The sequence below is a fragment of the Oncorhynchus keta genome, chromosome 17, assembly GCF_023373465.1.
Source record: "Oncorhynchus keta strain PuntledgeMale-10-30-2019 chromosome 17, Oket_V2, whole genome shotgun sequence".
Taxonomy (NCBI): Eukaryota; Metazoa; Chordata; class Actinopteri; order Salmoniformes; family Salmonidae; genus Oncorhynchus; species Oncorhynchus keta.
Genome location: NC_068437.1, coordinates 4,996,453 through 5,019,734, shown reverse-complemented (window position 1 = coordinate 5,019,734; position 23,282 = coordinate 4,996,453). Strand labels below are relative to the sequence as shown.

General features: G+C 41.5%; 1 protein-coding gene across 1 annotated transcript; it reads left to right on the top strand.

Annotated features, from left to right (window-relative positions):
- Positions 1 to 1,767: 1,767 nt before the first annotated feature.
- rbm41 (RNA binding motif protein 41) lies at positions 1,768 to 21,652 on the top strand. The gene is made up of 7 exons (XM_035790450.2): positions 1,768 to 1,905; positions 3,533 to 3,649; positions 5,225 to 5,426; positions 5,931 to 6,135; positions 15,623 to 16,161; positions 16,405 to 16,552; positions 18,191 to 21,652. The coding sequence occupies exons 1-7, from the start codon at positions 1,898 to 1,900 to the stop codon at positions 18,304 to 18,306; spliced, it is 1,335 nt and encodes a 444-aa protein (XP_035646343.1). The 5' UTR covers positions 1,768 to 1,897; the 3' UTR covers positions 18,307 to 21,652.
- Positions 21,653 to 23,282: the final 1,630 nt, after the last annotated feature.

The following is a 23,282-nucleotide window of genomic DNA, read 5'->3' as shown; positions in this document are numbered from 1 at the left end:
CCATTGCTTGTAAGTGCCCAGCCGTACTTTGGTGTCTCGGTTGCCTTGGTTAGACAACTCAAGTTTGCAAAGCCAGTGTGGCTCCAAACACCAACTCGATCACTTGCAAATAGTAGGCCTTCCCAGCAGTACAGTTTGCAGTGCTTCTCGGAGCCTGTGAGCCATTGATAGCGCTCGTAGTTGGAACTTTGAAAGTGGTGAACGAACCCCTTTCCCACCTGTGACAGGCTTTGTAGCATCGGCGTCGGGCGACCTCTCCTGACAATGTCTAACTTTTCTTGAAAAGTTTGTCTTGAGAATGCCGTTATAATTATATCCTCGATGAAATCGATATCTTCTCCTTCCGCCATTGTGGGTTGAAAAAAACAGCGTAGTAGTACGCAAATGAATTTGTTTATCAAATTCAGTTTCCTAGTTCTGAGGTTCTGCATAGACCTGCCCATAGGACTTGCCTCTCAATATTGGTAATCCAATCAAAAGACGTGCACGCACTACGCCTGCTAGCTGGCTCCTGTGTAACACTGGAGCCAGCCAGCAGGCGTACAATAGCCAACTCTAAAGCTGATTGGTTGACAATACATTTTAATTTTCATTCACTTTAAGCTACAAGCTCCCGCACTGTTGATTCTGAAGGCCTGAAGGCAGATTTTAGACCCCTGGCAACACATGATGGCTGAATATGATTGGATAAAAGATATAACATAAAGACCAGCCCTCCAAATCTCAACCTGGGGCTGGAAGCAGTGCAACCAAGAGGAAAGCTATGAAATGAAGAGTATAACTCTTACTCTGGGGAATAATTTAATACATATTTGTGGGAAAATATATTTTAAATTTTATTCATATTCTGGTGATGTTTAGGCCAGCAGAGAAGGCCTTGCTGGCCCTGACGGCCCACCACTGGAATGTAGCCTGCTTTTTATTGATTAGTTAGATTTATTTTTAAAACATTTGGCATCACAGCATCTTTTAGTAATTTTAAGATTTGCATGATCATTTAAAAAAGTGTATGAGTAAAATGTGCAACTGGAGGATGTCAACTGTGGTCTCTCGCTTGAGAATCCCGTTTGAGAACCCAATGACTTCTCCAAAGTGTTAAGCAATGTTAGGAGACCCAATGTGGATGGATGGCTCAGTGATTTAATTTCACATTGCCAACTCATTTTTTCGGTTATCTTCTACACAGTGCAGTAAAGGTGGCCAATTGGTTTATGATTTGCCAAATTGACACCTGTGCTTTTATTCATTTATTTAAGCCTATAGGCTTTATACATATTTTCAGATAAAAATATTGCCAGCCACGACCTGACTGTCCATGGGTAGGCTATCCCTAAAATATATGAAACGAAATATATTTGCGCGGTTATCTTTAATTTTTAAATTTTATTAACAACAAATCAATACAGAAAGTACATTAGGGAACACAAGTAGATTATATACAATGGACAATTGAGCTAGGGGGTACAATATCACATTATACAAGGACATAAAGGGACATACATTCACTTATAATTCTAACAGCTTTTTTGTTAGTAGAGTAAATTATCCTAAAATACAGTTCAATTTATTTTTGTAGGGTAAGAAAATGTGTTTTTTTGTTTGTAAATTTACATTTGTGAATATGAAATTTGGCCAAAAGAATAATGAAATGAATTACATAAAAATGTTTCAGCTTATTCCTATCGTTATTTGCGCGGTTATCAAAACGTCAAGCCAAGGTCAGCCAACACGAAACACAGACTTTATATGAAGTAGTTCTAACGTCCCCGACAGAAAAAAGAATGTGGAAGAAACATTTCCGGGTTTTACCGCTAGGTTTTCTGGGTATTATGACTCCTACCGTGGTTCTCACCAGTAGGCTATAGTCTGCCATTAAACCTCAGAGGAACACGGAGATATGCGACGGTAAACAACATTATATGCTACGGTTATATTAATTTCAACAGTTTATTGTATGATATGCATGCATACAATCTTGTAGCCAATAACTATACGCGTCTGTCGCCGAATCTAGTCTAGAGCGCAGGGTTGCATTTTGTTTAGGAGCGTTCTCATATTCCGGGTGGTCTTTCAAAAGTCTTAGTTAAAATAGCGCTTATACCCTAAGCGTTTACCCCGATTCTATTGATTTCAACGTGAAAAAAAGCAGTTGCTTTACACTTACCGCGTTGGCGACACACTTGAATCAAAATGCAACATTTCAAAATGTAGCTAGCTAGGCGTCTTTTACAAGTTGTCATCTAACCAGTGATGTACATATTATTTTCATGTTCCGGGTGGTCTTTGAGCTGTGTTAGTTTTACCTGGAGGTGCTATTGATTTCTGCGTGATAATCAATATGTGTCATTTACAAAATAATGTTGCGTTTCTTGTTCTGTTGGTGACCCCCGTTTTAAAAATGCAACATTCCAAACATCTGTTGACACTCTTCTGCAGGTTGTTCTCTAACTAGTGAAGTAAAAGAGAACCTCCAGTTTCCATGTGGGTTTTGAGTTGTGGTAGTTTCAACAGAGCTTGCAAAATAATTTACCTCCTATTCGATATGAGGGATTTGTTGCCACTTGTCAAAACAACAGGGTTTTTGGTGCATTCTGGAAAATGTCAAGAACTTTGAAAGTTTCTTCCAAGTGTAGTCGCAAAAACCATCAAGTGCTATGATGAAACTGTCTCTCATGAGGACCGCCACAGGAAAGGAAGACCCAGAGTTTCCTCTGCTGCAGAGGATATTCAATGTCTGCTTTTTTATGTTTACCAATCTACCAATTGGTACCCTTTTTTGCTAGGCATTGGAAAATCTCCCTGGTCTTTGTGGTTGAATCTGTGTTTGCAATTCACTGCTCAACTGAGGGACCTTATAATTATGTGTGGGGTACACAAATCATGTTAAACATGCAACTTATGTGATTTGTTATGCACATTTCTACTCCTAAACTTATTTAGGCTTGCCATAACAAAGGGGTTGAATACTTATTGACTCAAGACATTTCAGCTTTTAATTTTTAATACATTTCTAAAAACAGAACTCCACTATGATATTATGGGGTATTCTGTGTAGGCCAGTGACGCAATCTCAATTTAATCCATTTTAAATTCAGGCTGTAACTCAACAAAATGTGGAAAAAGTCAAGGGGTGTGAATACTTTCTGAAGGCACTGTATGTGTAGATGGTACATTTTCAGGTTTTCAATGTCACAAACTGTTTCTGCATATTGGTTATTGATTTTGGCACGTTAACTGTTTTGACATTGGGCTATTTATCAACATGTCTTGTCAACTGGATGCAGAGACAGCATAATTTTCAACTTAAGTTATAGGAATATAAATCAAACTTTCAACATTAATATCCAATGGTATTGTGCTTAATCAGGTAAAATCTGCTGTTTAAACCAAAAACAAGCTGTTTATTTAACGGGTTTGCCCAATAATCGGTTGCTAACGACAGTTGTACTGTATGTATGCTTTAATGAAAATGTGTAGAGTAAGATGTGTATGAGACCAGCGTGTATACTTTTTGACCCTGTGTGTGTTACAGTATGACTCGTCATGCGTGTGAGGACGGCCCAGTCTTGGAGGAACAGGAGACCGAGGGACAGAGACAGCTCCACAGTCTCCTCCTACAGCAGTTAGACACAGACGTCAACATAGACAGGTGAGCCTCCCTACTCTCTCACACACACACACAGAATTACAATAGCATTTGCCACACAGTTCAGATACAATAACCTACACTTCTACTAAATGATAATAATGATAGATTGGATATATACTGGTCCTTCTGTGGCTCAGTTGGTAGAGCATGGCGCTTGTAACGCCAGGGTAGTGGGTTCGATTCCCGGGACCACCCACACGTAGAATGTATGCACACATGACTGTAAGTCGCTTTGGATAAAAGCGTCAGCTAAATGGCATATATTATTATTATATTATTACTTTACACCCCCTTTTCTCCTCAATTTTGTGGTATCCAATTGGTAGTTACAGTCCTGTCCCATCGCTTCAACTCCAGTACGGACTCGGGAGAGGCGAAGGTCGAGAGCCGTGCGTCCTCCGAAACAACCCAGCCAAGTTGCACTGCTTCTTGACACAACGCCCGCTTAACCCGGAAGCCAGCCGCACCAATGTGTCGGAGGAAACACTGTACACCTGGCGATCGTGTCGAAACCCTGTACACCCTGCGCCCGGCCCGCCACAGGAGTCGCTAGTGCGTGATGGGACAGGAACATTCCTCCCAGCCAAACCCTCCCCTAACCTGGACGACGCTGGGCCAATTGTGCGCCGCCCCATGAGGCTCCCGGTCGCGGCCGGCTGCGACAAAACCTTGACTCAAGCCCAGAATCTCTAGTGGCACAGCTGGCACTGCGACGTAGCCTAGATTGGATTTATCGAGTTTTTCTACCAACTGAAAGCTGAAAGCGCTTTACATAGTAAGGGGGAAACTCACCTCATCACACTGTTTTCTTTTCTTATACAGCATTACAATAGCAAGTTGCAACAGCCACACTATTTACATATTCTTATTACACCCTAGGTCAGGACTGACAGTTCACTTTTCACATAGGATTTATGGTATGTCGCCTGTAAAAGACAATGAGGTAATGTTAGTATGACTACCTTTCAAACCAGCCTATTTTTACCACCTTTTTACCATTATAAGCCTATTATTCCTCACATGCCGGAACCGGTGATGAGTGCACAGGAGTAGAGCAAGATGTGAGGAGGTGTTCCTTATTTTTAAAAATCCATTGAATATACACCTTCTCAAAGATCTGTTATTCATTCGTTGAGGCAGGCCCTTAGAAAACATTATAAGACTAATACAATGTATTTTCACAAGAATAGCATATTGAGTTTGTTACTTGTCTGCGCAGCCTATGAAATCAAATCAAGTTTGTTCATTAAACAGACAAGAGAACAACCTTACATTCCCCTGCCGTAATCACAGTCAACAAACATATGTTTTATAGAAAGAATATAACAGAGTAAAATATAAATAATATTTTTGTGTTTAAATTTCACAACTTCTGCGGGCTTATGTGAGTTGCCTATACGCGATTGAGCCAAATAATAGGCCTCCACTTAATTTAGGCTACATTATTGCAAGAGAACTAAATGATTAAGAATTGCTGCTCCTGAAATTAAATGTTATTATCTAGTTAGAGACAGACTCAGACCTCTCATTCAGAGAGACCACATGGACTTAGAGATCTCTCATTTGTTGTCTCAGATGTGTTGCAAAGAGGAAGTGTTTTGCCCCTGCTGCGCTGTACAAGCCATTTGGGGAGCAGGCTGCCGGGGTGAGGAGTCTATCCCAGTTCCAGGCTCTACAGGATGGGGAGAGTGAGCTGGCCAGTCTCAGGGAGCTGGGGCTCACAGACCTGGAGGTAGAACTGTGGCTCAACAGAGACCAGCCAGAGAACACTGAGAAGGTGAATGTTATTTATATATATCATTCATATTATATAACAAGGGACGGTACAGTTGTTGGACACCCACGTCCTGCATCCTGTTGGGAAAAGCAGGTCATAATATCGAAGAGAAGGTGATTGTTGCTTTCCAGTGTGCAAAACTGGTTGAAATGACGTCAGTACAACCAGATTGTAATAATGTCATTCTAACCAGTTTTGCCCACTGGTAATGCTGGATATAATGATAATATGTTATATGTATGTTGTGGTTTTCAATTACACCCCCTAAGAAGGAATACAGAGCCTGTATGTAAACCAAAGAAAATGTTTGAAAAGTGATATTTACTGATTGACCAACTGTGAGTGTTTTTTCAGATGCCAAAACCTCCTGGTGGTGTAGCCTGATATAGATATTGATTGTTTGACCTACCATGGGTCTCTGTGGTAACTCAGGCATCCATGGTAGTGGTTCAGGGCCATGGTGTGTTTTCTACAGGCAGCCATGTTGTGTGTTCTGCCCTACAGGGTCATGGGGTGTGTGTGGCCCCCGGGGTGCGGCAGCAGCGTCTTCTGGTGATCCAGGACAAGATGGATGCCAGGTCAGAGCTCATTTCCCGCCCACAGCGCTTCTCTGCCAGCCTACCCCTGTCCCGCAGAGAGATGGAGATAGAGAAGGCCCTGTTCCAGGGCAATGACCGCCAGGGCTTCCTCACTGCGCTCTATCATCAAGGTGGGATGATTCAACTAACACCAAAAATAATAGTGAACACTTTGAATACAGTGTTGTTTAACATAACTAATGAATATGCAGAGGGGGAGTTATTGGGACTTGGTTGGAACCAAAGTGTTTGCTCGGGGACCTTATAATCTTTGGCTGCATTTTAATGTTTTCTCTTAGCTACCTCATGTAGCTAACATATTCTTGCTTTGCGTCATCCTCTTTGATTTTGCTGCACAAACAACATGCTAATTTAAGTGTATACCATCACTGGTATTATCTGGCTTTATCGCTAATTATGTTCGTGCTGACTCAGTACATTTATTAGCTATCGATTAGCATTACAGGCTAACAATTAGCGGCTAACAAGATTTAGGCCCAACTTGCTAAGAAAAGACAAACTAGTGTCGTGACATTAATCTGATGACTGTTATTCATTTAATCAACTAACTATGTTTGTTACCCAATTTTAAATGAATCATGTAACAATTAACTCATTAGGATCTGGGGCAGCATGGTAGAAGTTGTTTAGAGTTACCATCTCCTGAATTAAACTAGGAGATATATATCTATTACATCAATAAACAGTTAACTTATTAATCATACCTCATATCATATTATCATTCTGAACAGCCGTAACCTTCTTGGATCTGCAAACACCCCAGCCTTACTCAGGATTCAGTACTACACATTGGTTTAATTATGTATTTACTAGTTAACTAAATAATAGCACATAATATACATACACCCTTTACATGAGACAACAGTCCCTAGTGGACTGACTAATATGGCGGCTTGTTACACCGAAAATGAAGAGGGGTGGGTGAGAGAGAGAGAGAGAGAGAGAGAGAGGGAAAAGGGACACTTATTTTTTACACATTTCAGAACTATTCTCACATTTATCATGTACTTTGCACATGAACCACCGCCCGTTTGGAATAAGAAAGCATGAACGTATTTACGTGTGAGTGCCTTTGTTCGCCATTTATCTCTATCGGGAACGTGGCCTTCTTAGGAAGGATGTGGGTTGGCCTTTCAGCTTGTGAGGCTCTGATTGACTGAAAGGCTCCGGACCGTCTCGTCTACTGTTGTTCACTCTGGAAGATAACCAGTCATGTTGACGGTTCCCATTGGTGATGATGGTAGGAGAATACGGTGATTTGAGACTCTAAATGAAGGTGAGGAATTCTTCACTTCGAGTTGAGGTTCAAAGTTCCAACCATTTCAAACGTGTAGCTCCCGCCTCACGTTTCTTGGTCTAATTTTAACCTCTCTAGGGGGTGTGGGAAGGTACCGTCCCACCTGGCCAACATCCGGTGAAATTGCAACCGTTGTGTCAGATTTCAAAAATGCTTTACGGCGAAAGCATACCATGCGATTATCTGAGGACAGCGCCCAGCACACAAAACATTACAAACAGTTACCAGCCAAGTAGAGGAGTAACAAAAGTCAGAAATAGTGATAAAATTAATCACTTACCTTTGATGATCTTCATATGGTTGCACTCACAAGACTACCAGTTACCCAATAAATGTTTGTTTTGTTCGTTAAATTCCCTCTCTACATCCAAAAACCTCAGTTTTTGTTCAGTAATCCAATGGCTCCGAGGCGGTCACAACAGGCAGACAAAAATCCCAAAAGTGTCAGTAAAGTTCGTAGAAACATGTCAAACGATGTTTATAATCATTCCCCAGGTTGTTTTTAGTCGTAATAATCAATAATATTTCAAACTGACAATAGCTTCGTCAATATAAAAGAAAAACAAGAAAGGTGCGCTCTCGGTCGTGTGCAGCAAACAGCTCTGGGACACTGCAGGGTCCACTCATTCAGGGTGGTCTTACACTCTCATTTTTCAGAATACAAGCCTGAAACAATTTCTAAAGACTGTTGACATCTAGTGGAAGCCATAGGAAGTGCAATCTTGAGTCCTAAGTCATTGGATAATGTAAAGGCAGTCAATGGAAAATTACAAACATAAATAAATCCCACTTCCTGGATGGCTTTTTCTCAGGTTTTCGCCTGCCATATTAGTTCTGTTATACTCAGACATTATTTTAACAGTTTTGGAAACTTTAGAGTGTTTTCTATCCTAGCTTCTGGGCCTGAGTAACAGGCAGTTTACTTTGGGCACGCTTTTCATCCGGAGGTGAAAATAGTGCCCCCTACCCGAGTGAGGTTAATCTCTGTTGGCAATCCTTTTATGCACCGAAGGGGATGGTATCTTCAGTCTGACACTCTCTCTGACCTCACTCGGGGCATGGCTACTTACTGCGCGAAGGTATATAATAGCAAGTTATCTCTTATGAACTCCTAAAATCACATTCCTATCATAGCTCCACACTGACCCTTCCCCACATTCTTATGTTAGAAATATTGTTCCAGTATCCACTTTTGACTGTGTTAGAGATTAGACGGGAAAAAGTCTGTTAACACCATTCCTTGGTGGATTTTACTGGAGGGGAAGAAAGAGATCCTCACAGGACAGTTATGAGCTATTTGCTGATGTAAGAAACACAAACTAATGTTGTAATTATAGAACGCTAGTGGATTTATATTGAGAAACAAAGTGAAAACAGCATTGTTGTCATCGACATTGTTGAATGTGCTGCATTGACCATGCAGACTGAACGCAAGTGTCTCAGGGTCGAGGAACATCAAATGCGCTCCTTGAGTGACAGGTGGCGGGGCTAGGTCTGTGTGGAAAACGCCATTGAGAGAGCGGAGAGAGATGACTCAAGTAGCGAAGTAAACTATAAAAATGGACGTTACATACGGCGCATCACATTAAACAAACAAAACATTCAAATACCGTTATAGAAGGTAAAGTAAAAACCCAAACCGGTCTGTGGATCATTACCTTTTGTATTGTAAAATACGGTATACCGCCCAGCCCTATGTTACGTTATGATGTGTCGGTTTGTTCACACTGAAACCTCCATAGACCAAGAAGTTAGAAAGCCTGTAAGAAAGAGAACAGTTGGTGCCCGTCCATCTCCATGGATTGATGATGAACCGGGTGAAGCTTTTTCTCAAAGAAACTCCTACCAATAGTCAACCAATTAGTCTACTCCCTACACTCAGTAAGATATTGGAGGGTATTGTGAGTAGACAAATGTGGGAGTATATGGAAAAGAATGATCTGATTACAGCCAATCAGCATGCTTATCGCAAAAACCATTCCACTACCACTGCATTGGTTGACATGACTGACCAGTGGCTCAATGCTATGGATAATGGCAGGTTTGTAGGTGTACTATTTTTAGATTTCAGTGCAGCATTTGATTTAGTGGATCATTAAATTGTTTTGACAAAATTAATGCATTATGGTTTTAAGGAGGTAGCATTGAATTGGGAACAGTCATATCTAACTGACAGGAAACAGTCTACCTATATCAATGGTTCATTTTCTTCCCCTAATGTGTTAAACTGTGGAATACCGCAGGGCAGCTGCTTGGGCCACTTCTCTTCTTAATATACACCAACGACCTTCCCTGTGCCTTGGTTGAAACTCAAGCTACTATATTTGCAGATGATACTACAATTTATGCAGCAAAAGACAATCGGTTCAACAGGTACAGCAAGCTTTGCAAGGAGATTTGGAGAATATCAGGAAATGGGTTTGCCAAAACAAACTTGCTTTAAACACCAAGAAAACCAAAGTTATGTTGGTCTGTTCAACTAGGAAAAGGCCAAAACAGCATGGGATACAATTCAGTATGGGAGGAGTACAAATTGAAGAAGTGGCAGAAACCAAACTACTGGGAATGCAGCTTGACAACTGCTTATCATGGTCGTCTCAAATAACTAATCTATGTAAAAAAAAAAAAAAACATATTAAAACAGCATGCATAATCAGAAGTATAACTAAATATTTACCGGGGAAAATCCTTCAGCAAATAACACAGACATTGGTTTAGAGTCAAGTGAACTATTGTTTGGTGGTCTGGGGAAATGCATCATCTAGTGAAGTTAGGAGGCTGCAGAATGCACAGAATAAAGCAGCAAGGATTGTTTTAAGGTGGAGATATGGTTCTTCTGTTGCAGTCATGTGCAGTGTTCTTGGTTGGTCACCAATCGACAAGATAATTGAAAAAAACATGCTTATCTTATTTTATAATATACATAATTTAAAATGGCCAAGTTCTATTCACAATGGTATTCAGTTGGTAAGAGACAGACATTCTGTAAATACTAGGAATAGATTGTCCACCATCTATGCGTTATCCAGACAGAAAAAAGAAATGGGGAAAATAACATTTCGATTTAGAGCAATAAAGAAATGGAATAAATTAACTGGGCAAACTAGAAACCTTTCAATATAGAAGTTTAAACATTATTTAAAAACTATTTTTAAATATAGTATATAGAAATGTTGTGGGACTATAGTAGATGAAGAATCAATCTTTTTTTAGATTGAGTATTTATTGGGTCATTATGCTAGTGTATTATGTATGTTTGTAATAGTGTGTTATATGTGAACGTGTGTTTGTATTATAAATTGTATTTTAATGTTAAGGACTCTTGGAAGATTAGTCCAAATGGGGACTAAAAGAGATCCTCATAAAATAAAATCAAAGGGAGTTCAAACAAAAAAAAATGGTTTTGAAGGAGTTTGAACAAGTCCTATATGTGCTGGAAATGTTTCACATTCCTTGCATGTTCACAAATAGAACACAATAGGAATTTGGGGCCGGTCTTGGGCTGTGCCTGGGGAACCGGTCCCTGGGGCTAACATACTGGCTCCTGGGGATTTGAGGGAAGGAAAGAGAGAAAAAAAAAAGTAATGAGTTAAGTAGAATTTAATGACAATATTTTCTTATCTAAGATGTTTTATGTTGGAAGACCTCGGCATCAGTGTTCTTTTGTATATGTTTTCTGTTGTTGTGGACTCAAGTCTGACTATTACATTGATTCCCCCCCCTTCATTTGTTTTGTACACTGCTGCTACTCTCTGTTTATTATCTATGCATAGTCACTTCACCCCTACCTACATGTACAAATTACCTTTAGCCAGTACCCCCTCTCACTGACTCGGTATTGGTACCCCCTGTATATAGCCTCGTTATTGTTATGCTATTGTGTTACTTTTTATATATTTTTTACTTTAGTTTATTTGGTAAATATGTTCTTAACTGTTCTTGAACTGCACTGTTGGTTAAAGGCTTGTAAGTAAGCATTTCACAGTAAGGTCTACCCTTGTTGTATTCGATGCATGTGACAAAAAGTTTGATTTGAGTCCAATGACTAATTTGATGACTTGATAGAAAATAAAATAACTTGGACTTGGAGCCTCAAGACTCGGGACCCAACGTTGACTTGAGACTGATGACTTGAAATTATCTGGCCGGGTTTTATCACTCATCTTCTGGCACAGAGTATCCGTGGGTTTACTCTCCACATAACCAGAGACCGTAGCCGCAGCATCTCCCTTGCACTCTGCCCTTTTGATTGGACCAGCAAACTGTCAATCAACACAGGTGAACAGACTACTGATTTTCTGTACATATATAGGATCGGGTGCAGCGCGAACGTGAAATTGTAGGGATAGAGGATAGCCATAATAAATGAATATGCAGCTCCAGAAAAATTGAGGTCATCAAGAATATTACTTGTTTAGTTTGTTCCCTTGTTTGTTCCCTTCCAACAAATGACAGCTTGGTTTTTAGGCCTACTGGTCTTTTAGTTGTTCAAATGAATTATTAGCCTACAGTGGCGAAGACGCACCATCTCCACTTGCGCTCTCCCAACTCCCGCCATTGGAGAGAGCTTTGTTCTCTTGTTGAAATGTTTACTGATACTTTCACATGTTTAAATGCATATGTGGAAAATCTGTATTCCATCTAATCGCACAATAATTATCGTTTGTTGTTTCATGTTTGATACAATACATTTTCATTGACCATTTCTTACCATCTGAGTGGGCGCAATGTTTATTATGCTCATGAACGTTCGCAAGACTCGCGAGGTAGACGTTCTGTTTATTTAATTCACTGCATGGTTTGTTCATATTTCCTGGGTTATGTCAGAGTTCCGTGTGTCTGTGTATCATTCTGGTTTTGCGTAAAAGATTGTGCATAGAAATAGGCTACGTGGGCTGCGCACCACGCTTTAGAGAAGGTACGTTGAATAAGAGGACATGATTGTTCCATGGATGAATGGTGGGGAAATATCACTAGGCTAATAATCCTTAAGTCTGATTTAAGACGAATGTATCAATGGATGTGGAAATGGCCTTTTACATGGTTGAACCAGTTTATTGGTTGTAATTGCCATTTGGGTAATTATAGGGTCCTGGGAGGGGCCAACTGCTTATATGTACCTGTTTGAGCTCCTGTTAGTGTAAATGAGGACTTGGTGGACTGAATAATCTTTTGTCTAAAGTTTTGTTTTTACTTTGTGTTCGCTCCTGTGTGCTGATAAGGTCACAGATGACAAGACTGAGGATTACGGTCGAGGTGGTTTAATAACGCTGAAGATTCATACGTTATGCTGTGCCTGTACTATGTAGTACATGGGCTAGGGCACTTTAAGGCTTTGATTGACAGCTTGTAATAGCCGAGAGAGAGTGTGTGTGTGGTCTGGAAGTAAAGAGAGAAATAAATATACAATAGTGAATGACCTATATACATAATACAATCTGTAATTCACCATAAACAATATGCATTTAATAATAAAATGGTTTAATGCTATACAAGACAATACAGCGCCATACAACGCGACTCCACTAATTAGAGATCAAAGGGGCGCCATGTACTACCAAGCATAGTGCCGACCATCTTCAGTACAGGGCTACAACGACACAATGAACAGTGAAGTACAATGTAATAGCCACATAAATTATATAGCATACATCTATATATACTGAACAAAAATATAAACGCAACATGTAAAGTATTGGTCCCATGTTTCATGAGCTGAAATAAAAGATCCCAGAAATGTTCCATATGCAAAAAAAAGCTTATTTCTCTCAAATTGTGTACACAAATTTGTTTACATCCATTCAATCAATCAAATGTATTTATAAAGCTCTTTTTAGTTCAGCCGATGTCAAAGTGCTATACAGAAACCCAGCCTAAAACCCTAAACGGCAGGCAATGCAGGTGTAGAAGCACGGTGGCTAGGAAAAACTCCCTAGAAAGGCCAGAACCTAGAAAGAAACCGAGAGAGGATGCAGGCTATGAGGGGTGGCCAGTCCTCTTCTGGCTGTGCCGGGTGGAGATTATAACAGAACATGGCCAAGATGTTCAAATGTTCATAAATGACCAACATGGTCAAATAATAATAATCACCGTGGTTGTAGAAAGTGCAACAGGTCAGCACCTCGGGAGTAAGTGTCAGTTGGCTTTTCATAGCGGATCATTCAGAGTTAGAGACACCAGGTGCTGTAGAGAGACAGAGTTGAAAACAGCAGTTCCGGGACAGGTAGCATGTCTGGTGAACAGGTCAGGGTTCCATAGCCGCAGGCAGAACAGTTGAAACTGGAGCAGCAGCAGGTAGACTGGAGACAACCGGTGGACTGGGGACAGCCAGGAGTCATCAGGACAGGTAGTCCTGAGCAGGTCCTCAGAGAGTTAGAGAGAGCATACTTAAATTCATACAGGATGAGAAAGGAGAAGTACTCCAGATATAACAGACTGACCCTAGCCCCCCGACACAAAGTATTGCAGCATAAATACTGGAGGCTGGGACAGGAGGGGTCAGGAGACACTGGCCCCATCTGATGATACCCCCGGACGGGGCCAACCAGGCAGGATATAACCACACCCACTTTGCCAAAGCACAGCCCCAACATACCTAGAGGGATATTTTCAAACCACCAACTTACTACCCTGAGACAAGGCCAAGTATAGCCCACAAAGATCTCCCCATGGCATGAACACTAGGGGGGCGCCAAACCCGGACAGGAAGATCACGTCAGTGACTCAACCAGCTCACGTGATGCGCCCCTCCTAGGGATGTCATGGAAGAGCGCCAGTAACTCAGTCCCTGTAATAGGGTTAGAGACAGAGAATCCCAGTGGAGAGAGGGGAACCGGCCAGGCAGAGACAGCAAGGGCAGTTTGTCGCTCCAGGTCCTTTCCGTTCACCTTCACACCCCTGCGCCAGACTACACTCAATCACAGGACCTACTGAAGAGATGAGTCTTCAATAAAGACTTAAAGGTTGAGACCGAGTCTGCATTTCTCACATGGGTAGGCAGGCCATTCCATAAAAATTGAGCTCTATAGGAGAAAGCCCTGCCTCCAGCTGTTTGCTTAGAAATTCTAGGGACAATACGGAGGCCTGGGTCTTGTGACCGTAGCGTACGTGTAGGTATTGACGGCAGGACCAAATCAGAAAGATAGGTGGGAGCAAGCCCATGTAATGCTTAGTAGGTTAACAGGAAAACCTTGAAATCAGCCCTAGCTTTAACAGGAAGCCAGTGTAGAGAGGCTAGCACTGGAGTAATATGATCTAATTTTTTGGTTCTAGTCAAGATTCTAGCAGCCGTATTTAGCATGAACTGAAGTTTATTTAGTGCTTTATCCGGGTAGCCGGAAAGTAGAGCATTGCAGTAGTCTAATCTAGAACTGACAAAAGCATTGATATATTTTTCTTTATAATTTTTGGACAGAAAGTTTCTGATTTCTGCAATGTTACGTAGATGGAAAAAAAGCTGTCCTTGAAACAGTCTTGATATGTTCTTCAAAAGAGAGATCAGGGTCCAGAGTCACGCCGAGGTCCTTCACAGTTTTATTCGAGACGACTGTACAACCATCAAGATTAATTGTCAGATTCAACATAAGATCTCTTTGTTTCTTGGGACCTAGAACTTGCATCTCTGTTTTGTCTGAGTTTTAAAAAATCCGGTAAAATATATAGTGAAAACAATAGTGGTCCTAAAACGGAACCTTGAGTAACACCGACATTTACAGTTGATTTGTCAGAGGACAAACCATTCACAAAGACAAACTGATATATTTCCGTGTGTTTCCAATCTCTCCAAAAGAATGTGGTGATCGATGGTATCAAAAGCAGCACTAAGGTCTAGGAGTACGAGTACGACAGATGCAGAGCCTTGGTCTGACCACCTTCACAAGTGCAGTCTCAGTTTTTGATGGGGTCTAAAACTAGACTGAAGCATTTCATATACATTGTTTGTCTTCAGGATGGCAGTGAGTTGCTGCGCAACAGATTTTTCTAAACATTTTGAGAGGAATGGAAGATTCGATATAGGCTGATCATTTTAAAAATATTTTCTGGGTCAAGGTTTGGCTTTTTCAAGAGAGGCTTTCTTACTGCCACTTTTAGTGAGTTTGCTACACATCCGGTGGATAGAGAGTCGCTACTGACTCAGGACAACTGAGCTTTGGAGAAAAATGCTCCCTGTTAGTGAACATTTTTTCTTTGCTATGATAAGTGTCTGCTAAATGGCCAATATGTTTTTAAAAAAAAAGTAGGCTACAAGCTGTCATGGACTACTAACACTTATGTGCTCACGATTTTGGTCTTTCCCTTAGAGGAAGATACCCAAGCTGACCAGCAGGGGGCATCTTCCTCAAACCCCCTGGACTCCCTGTACAGAGATGTCCTAAGTGATAGACGAAAACACACGTCTGTGTCTGTATCAGAGGACTCTGAGCTGAAAACCACAGGACACTCATCTCTACCTCAGCCTGAACCACAAACTGACATTGAGAAATCACAGAGCTCATGGAAAAGCACTGACCAATCACAAGTCCAGCTTGACTGTAGATCTGATCCATTGAGAAGTGGGATCAAGGACTCTGACCAATCAACTACAATGGACATTTCTGGCCAATCACAAGATCAGGACAGATCTGTACACAAGCAATTGTCAGCTCCAAAGAAGATAAATGTGAGCCAGCCAATTGGGAGTCTGTGTAGTGTGGCAAAGGTGGGGCCTGGGGGTCCGGTGATGGTGCAGGGCGAGGTAGAGGAGGTTCCAGAGGAAGAGATTCAGCAGAACCGGGAAACAGAGGAAGGGATCCGGAGCATACCACGGTTCCACAACTACCAGCCAGGGAAACCATCAAAGGTAGAACCTTCCTCAACGTAACATCAAACTAATTGTGTTTTAGTAACCGTGTTTCCCTGAGAGATAAGAGTATCACTCACTTGTTCTGATGACATTAACCAGACTCGGTTACGTGTCTGATATATAAGCTACTCATATTACAGACTAAGAATGAGAAATGAAAAAACTGTCTGAGTTCAGTCTCATGGCTTTGAGATCTGCCACACCACCTTGCTGTTGTCTGGTCCCTGTGGTTGTCCGTAGGTGCTGTGTGTGAAGAATCTGAGTGCCCGTGCCTCTGTGGCCCAGCTGGTGGCGCTATTCTCCAGGTTTGATTGTGACATCACCCAGCCTGTTGTCTACCGCCTACTCACTGGCAGACTGAAGGGACACGCCTTCATCACACTATCAGGTAACACTGACGTGTGCAGACACAAACTTTGTCAGATGACTGAGTTTACTCACACACACACTAACACACACACACACACACACACACACACACAAGTTCTCCCTGTAGGCTCAGATTACACGCATGCATACACTCCTCTATATTTAAGGTGACTGACTAACTCATACACACATGCACTCCCTCGCTCTATCTCTAAGCAACACACCAATTCAAATGTGCTTGTTATGTATATACATTGCACATAACACGTGCTGTAATAATTGTGTATAATATAGTACAGTGATTCGAAAAGTATTCTGACCCCTTGACTTTTTCCACATTGTATTACATTATAGCCTTGTTCAAAAATGGATTTAAATCTTTTTGTTTCTCATTAATCTACACACAATGCCCCATAATGTCAAAGCGAATACAGGTTTTTAAAAACAGAAATACTTCATTTACATAAGTATTCAGACCCTTTGCTATGAGACTCAAAATTGAGATCAGGTGCATCCTTTTTCCGTTGATCGTCCTTGATGTTTCTAAAACTTGATTGGAGTCCACCTGTGGTAAATTCAATAGATTGGACATGATTTGGAAAGGCACACATCTGTCTATATAAGGTGCCACCCTTGACAGTGCATGTCAGAGCAAAAACCAAGCCGTGAGTTCGGAGGAATTGTCCATAAATGCTCCGAGACAGGATTGTGGCGAGGCACAGATCTGGGGAAGGGTACCAAAACATGTATGCAGCATTGAAGGTCCCCGAGAACCAAGTGGCCTCCATCATTCTTCATTGGGAGAAGTTTGGAACCACCAAGACTCTTCCTAGAGCTGGCCACCTGTCTAAACTGAGCAATCGGGGGAGAGGGGCCTTGGTCAGGGAGGTGACCAAGAACCCAATGGTCAGTCTGACAGAGCTCTGGAGTTCCTCTATGGAGACTCTGCAGCACTCCACCAATCAGGCCTTTATGGTAGAGTCTCTGAGTGGCCCAGTCAGAGCCCGGACTTGAACCCAAACGAACATCTCTGGAGAGACCTGAAAATAGCTGCGCAGCGATGCTACCTATCAAACCTGACAGATCTTGAGAGGATCTGCAGAGAAGAATGGGAGAAACTCCCCAAATACAGGTGTGCCAAGCTTGTAGCGTCACACCCATGAAGACTCGAGGCTGTAATTGCTGCCGAAGGTGCTTCAACAAAGTACTGAGTACAGGGTCTGACTAATAATGTAATGTCTAAAAACCTGTTTTTGCTTTGTCCTTATGTGTAGATTGATGAGGAAAAAAATATTTGATCAATTTTAGAATAGGGCTGAAACGTAATAAAATGTGGAGAAAGGGAAGGGTTCGGAAAGTATTCAGAATTCACCATATACAGTATATACTGTACCAGTCCAAAGTTTGGACACACCTACTCATTCCAGGGTTTTTCTTTATTTTTACATTGTAGAATAATAGTGAAGACGTCAAACTATGAAATAGCATTTATGGAATAATTTAGTAACCAAAAATGGTTAAACAAATCAAAATCCAATCTTTTGACTGGTACTGTATATATCGTCCAAAAATAACATCCTAATATGTAACTGTATTGATATATTTCTTATTTTCCCCCCACCCATCACTAATATTGTCGTGTTATACCATTTTCTAGACACCGAAACGTCCCAGAGAGCCTTGGAGATGGTGAACGGGTACCGGTTGCTAGGGAAACCTTTGGTGATCGAGTTTGGCCTAGAGCGGAGGGATGAGAAGAAACCAAAAACGTAACGGGAAGAGGAGAAAACGAGAGAATGTAGTGTACCAGCTCTACCTAACCCCAGTACTACAGACACTAAATACTACGACAGGACTTCAACACACAAATAAGAGAGAGAAACAGACCGACCACATACATATGTGGTCAAAGGAGGAGAGTGACTCTTCAATGACTGAGGTTTGACATTTCTGCTCCTTGTACCATTTGTTGTGTGAAGGTCGATAAACGTGGATTAATTTTGTATTTTTGTCCTGGATGTTAAGTGGTTTTTTTGTATGATCATAGGCTGTGTTTGGAATGTGAAGTATTAAACATCTGTTCTCTGTTGCATTTCATTCTAATGGGGGGATTCCTCCGGGGGTCCAGTGGTGAAAAATGGTCATAGTTGAGTAGGTTTAATGTACGTTAATAAAAAAATGACTCAAGTGAAAGTCACCAAGTAAAATACTACTTGACTATAAGTAAGCAAACCAAAGAAAACATTTTTTATTTATTTATAGGCAGGCAGGGGCTCCAACACCATTTACAAACGCAGTATTTGTGATTTGTAGGCCTCATTGCTCGCACATGCTTTTTCAGTTCTGCCCACAAATTTTCTAAAGGATTGAGGTCAGGGCTTTGTGATGGCCACTCCAATACTGACTTTGTTGTCCTTAAGCCATTGTACCACAACTTTGGAAGTATGCTTGGGGTCATTGTCCATTTGGAAGACCCATTTGTGACCAAGCTTTAACTTCTTGACTGATGTCTTGATGTTGCTTCAATATATCCACATAATTGTCCTGCCTCATGAAGCCATCTATTTTGTGAAGTTCACCAGTCCCTCCTGCAGCAAAGCAACATGATGCTACCACCCCCATGCTTCACGGTTGGGATGGTGTTCTTCGGCTTGTAAGCCTCCCCTTTTTCCTCCAAACATAACGATGGTCATTATGGCCAAACAGTTCTATTTTTTTGTTTCATCAGATATTTCTCCAGAAAGTACGATCTTTGTCCCCATGTGCAGTTGCAAACCGTAGTCTTGCTTTTTTACTACGGTTTTGGAGCAGTGGTTTCTTCCTTGCTGAGCGGCCTTTCAGGTTATGTTGATATACGACTCGTTTTACTGTGGATGTAGATACTTTTGTACCCATTTCCTCCAGCATCTTCACAAATCAAAGTTCATTTGTCACGTGCGCCGAATACAACCTTACAGTGAAATGCTTACTCACAGGCTCTAACCAATAGTGAAAAAAAGGTGTTAGATGAACAATAGGTAAGTAAATAAATAAAACAGTAAAAAGACAGGCTATATACAGTAGCGAGGCTTTATACAGACAGACACCTGTTAGGCTGATTGAGGTATTATGTACATGTAGATATGGTTAAAGTGACTGCTTATATGATGAACAGCGAGTAGCAGTAGCGTAAAAGGGGTTGGTGGGTGGCGGGACACAATGCAGATAGCCTGGTTAGCCAAATGCGGGAGCACTGGTTGGTCGGCCCAATTGAGGTAGTACGTACATGACTATAGTTACAGTGAATATGAATATATGATAAACAGAGTAGCAACAGCGTAAAAATAGGTGTTGGGGGGGAACACAATGCAAATAGTCCGGGCAGCCATTTGATTACCTGTTCATGAGTCTTATGGCTTAGGGGTAAAAACTGTCGAGGAGCCGTTTTGTCCTAGACTTGGCACTCCGGTACCGCTTGCCATGGGGTAGTAGAGAGAACAGTCTATGACCATTTTTAAGGCCTTCCTCTGACACCGCCTAGTGTAGAGGTCCTGGATGACAGGCAACTTAGCCCCAGTGATGTGCTGGGCCTTACGGCCAGGGAGGGGGCTGAGCACGCACCCCTGTGGAGCTCCAGTGTTGAGGATCAGCGTGGCAGATGTGTTGCTTCCTACCCTCACCACCTGGGGGCGACGCGTCAGGATGTCCAGGATCCATAGCTTAGTGATGATCTTTGACGGTACTATGGTGTTGAACGCTGAGGTTTTTCACGTGTTCTTTTTGTCCAGGTCAGAAAGGGCAGTGTGGAGTGCAATGCAAATTGTGTTTGGGCGGTATGCAAATTGGAGTGGGTCTGGAGTTTCTGGGATAATGGTGTTGATGTGAGCGATTACCAACCTTTCAAAGCACTTCATGGCTTCAGACGGGAGTGCTACGGGTCTGTAGTCATTTAGGCAGATTGCCTTTGTGTTCTTGGGCACAGGGACTATGGTGGTCTGCTTGAAACAAATTGGTATTACAGACTCAATCAGGGACATGTTGAAAATGTCAGTGAAGACACCTGCCAATTAGTCAGCACATGCCCAGAGCACACGTTCTGGTAATCCGTCTGGCCCCGCAGCCTTGTGTATGTTGACCTGTTTAAAGGTCTTACTCACATCGGCTACGGAGAGCGTGATCACACAATCGTCCGGAACAGCTGATGCTCTCATGCATGCCTCAGTGTTGCTTGCCTCGAAACGAGCACAGGGTCCTTTGCTGTTCTGGGATTGATTTGCACTTTTCGCACCAAAGTACGTTCATCTCCAGGAGACAGAACGCGTCTCCCTCCTGAGCAGAATGACGGCTGCTTGGTCCCATAGTGTTTGTACAGATGAACGTGGTACCTTCAGGCGTTTGGAAATTGCTCCTAAGAATGAACCAGTCTTGTGGAGGTCTACAATTTATTTTTCTGGGGTCTTGGCTGATTTATTTTGTTTTTCCCATGTCAAACAAAGAGGCACTTGAGTTTGAAGGTAGGCCTTGAGATACATTTGACTCAAATGATGTCAATTAGCCTATCAGAAGCTTCTAAAGCCATGACATAATTTTCTGGAATTTTCCAAGCTGTTTAAAGGCACAGTCAACTTAGTGTGTGTAAACTTCTGACCCACTGGAATTGTGATATAGTGAGTTATAAGTGAAATAATTTGTCTGTAAACGATTGTTGGAAAAATGACTTGTGTCGTGCACAAAGTAGATGTCCTAACTGACTTACCAAAACTATAGTTTGTTAATTAACAAGAAATTTGTGGAGTGGTTGAAAAATTAGATTTAATGGCTTAGGAAAACAAAATATTGGAGTGGTCATCACAAAGCCCTGATCTCAATCCTATAGAAAATATGTGGGCAGAACTGAAAAAGGGTGTGCGAGCAAGGACGGCTACAAACCTGACTCAGTTACAGGAGCTCTGTCAGGAGGACTTGGCCAAGATTCAACCAACTTGTTGTGGGAAGCTTGTGGAAGGCTACACCTGAAATGTTTGACCCAAGTTAAACCATTTAAAGGCAATGCTACCATACACTCAATTAGTATGTAAACTTCTGACCCACTGGGAATGTGATGAAAGAAATCAAATCTGAAATAAATCATTCTCTCTTCTGTTATTCTGTCATTTCACATTCTTAAAATAAAGTGGTGATCTTAACTAACCTAAAGCGGAATTTTTACTAGGATTAAATGTCAGGAATTGTGAAAAACTGAGTTAAAATGTATTTGGCTAAGGCGTATGAAAACTTCCATCTTCAACTGTATCAGTATAACGTGTTGTCATCCTTACTGCCGCTGATTTGGCAGACTCATTAAACACAAATACTGCGTTTGTAAATGGTGTTGGAGTGTGCATGTGAACCGACTTCAACTACATACAGAACAAAAATTCTGAATTGCTCTCTAGTAACCGATAGGACGAACGACCAGCCGGCTTGGGTAGCAACCCTAGACTTGTGTTGGGACTATATATTGTGGAAAGATGAAATAGTATGAATAAATGAATCAAAATAATGTATTTAATGAAAATATGTCAGTCATTATTTGAAGATGTTGGTAAACCATTTGTATAAAAGTGATAATGCCCTCAAAGTTGTGTGTTTGGAGGATATATGTATATATATTTATATATCCTTTTATGCAATGAGTTTGTTCTAAATGTTCCATTGCTATACTGGCTGGCAACGTTCTTATCCTTTGCTTGCTCGTGATCCAACGACAGCTAATTTACAGTCATGTCAAAAAGTGCAGCCAGAATAACAGCTGCATTTTTGTAGAATAACAGCCACCATTGAAGTAACAATATAGTATGCCAGCCGAGCCAAGAGCCCTTACGGACCTCCATAGTTTTTTACTATAATAGGGTAAAATGTAGCAACTTGTTCCTCGTCAGTATAGTGGTGAGTATCCCCTCCTGTCACGTGGGAGACCGGGGTTCAATTCCCCGACGGGGAGGAAGGAAGACTTATTTACATTTTACACCAAGTCCTCAAAGCAGAAAATACTCTTGAAATTCAAGCATTCTGATATGATTTCCAGACTGTGGGATAACTTCTCTTTCACAAGGCATTGGTTGTTTAGTGGTAGAATTCTCGCCTGCCGCGCAGGGTGAGTCCTGGGTTTGATGCAACTGCTTTTGAACATGGATTTTTGACAAGTATGCAAACCCCAGAGGCTATCCAGAAATATTTAGTTATGGTAGAATTCTCAGCTGCCTCTTGAAACGTCTGTGAGTCCTTTCATTTACAGTCTGGACATTTACGTCTTCTCAGACTTTTGTGAATCCATTGTAGATTTCCAGTGCGTGAGTTGATTTACTTTGTGCAAGGCTTTATTTGTTAAATGGGAAACTAATATCCAACTCTTCAGTGACAACTGTTGAGTTTTGAGTTTGTGACAACAAATGTTCTATGTAGAACAATGCCTTAACTTCTAACTACTTTTGTGGGGCCCGTGAGCGGAGTGGAGCAAAACCGATAACATGGACGTGTCCAATTGTTTCAATCACTACAGATGTTTTTGTGAGAAGGGTTAGGGTTAACTCCCAACACTCCAAATTTAGGCTTAGCACCCAACACTCCAACGTTTTTCACACGGCCGACCCACCGTCCTGTGCATTATAACTGGTCAGCACTATAGCCACCATTGAAGAAACAATATGGTATGCCAGCCGAGCGAAGAGCCCTTACGGACCTCCATAGTTTTTTACTATAATAGGGGAAAATGTAGCAACTTGTCCCTC

Coding starts and splice junctions, on each gene's coding strand:
- rbm41 (XM_035790450.2), top strand. Junction 3,650..5,224: donor ACAGACGTCAACATAGACAG/GTGAGCCTCCCT, acceptor TTGTTGTCTCAG/ATGTGTTGCAAAGAGGAAGT. Junction 5,427..5,930: donor AGCCAGAGAACACTGAGAAG/GTGAATGTTATT, acceptor TCTGCCCTACAG/GGTCATGGGGTGTGTGTGGC.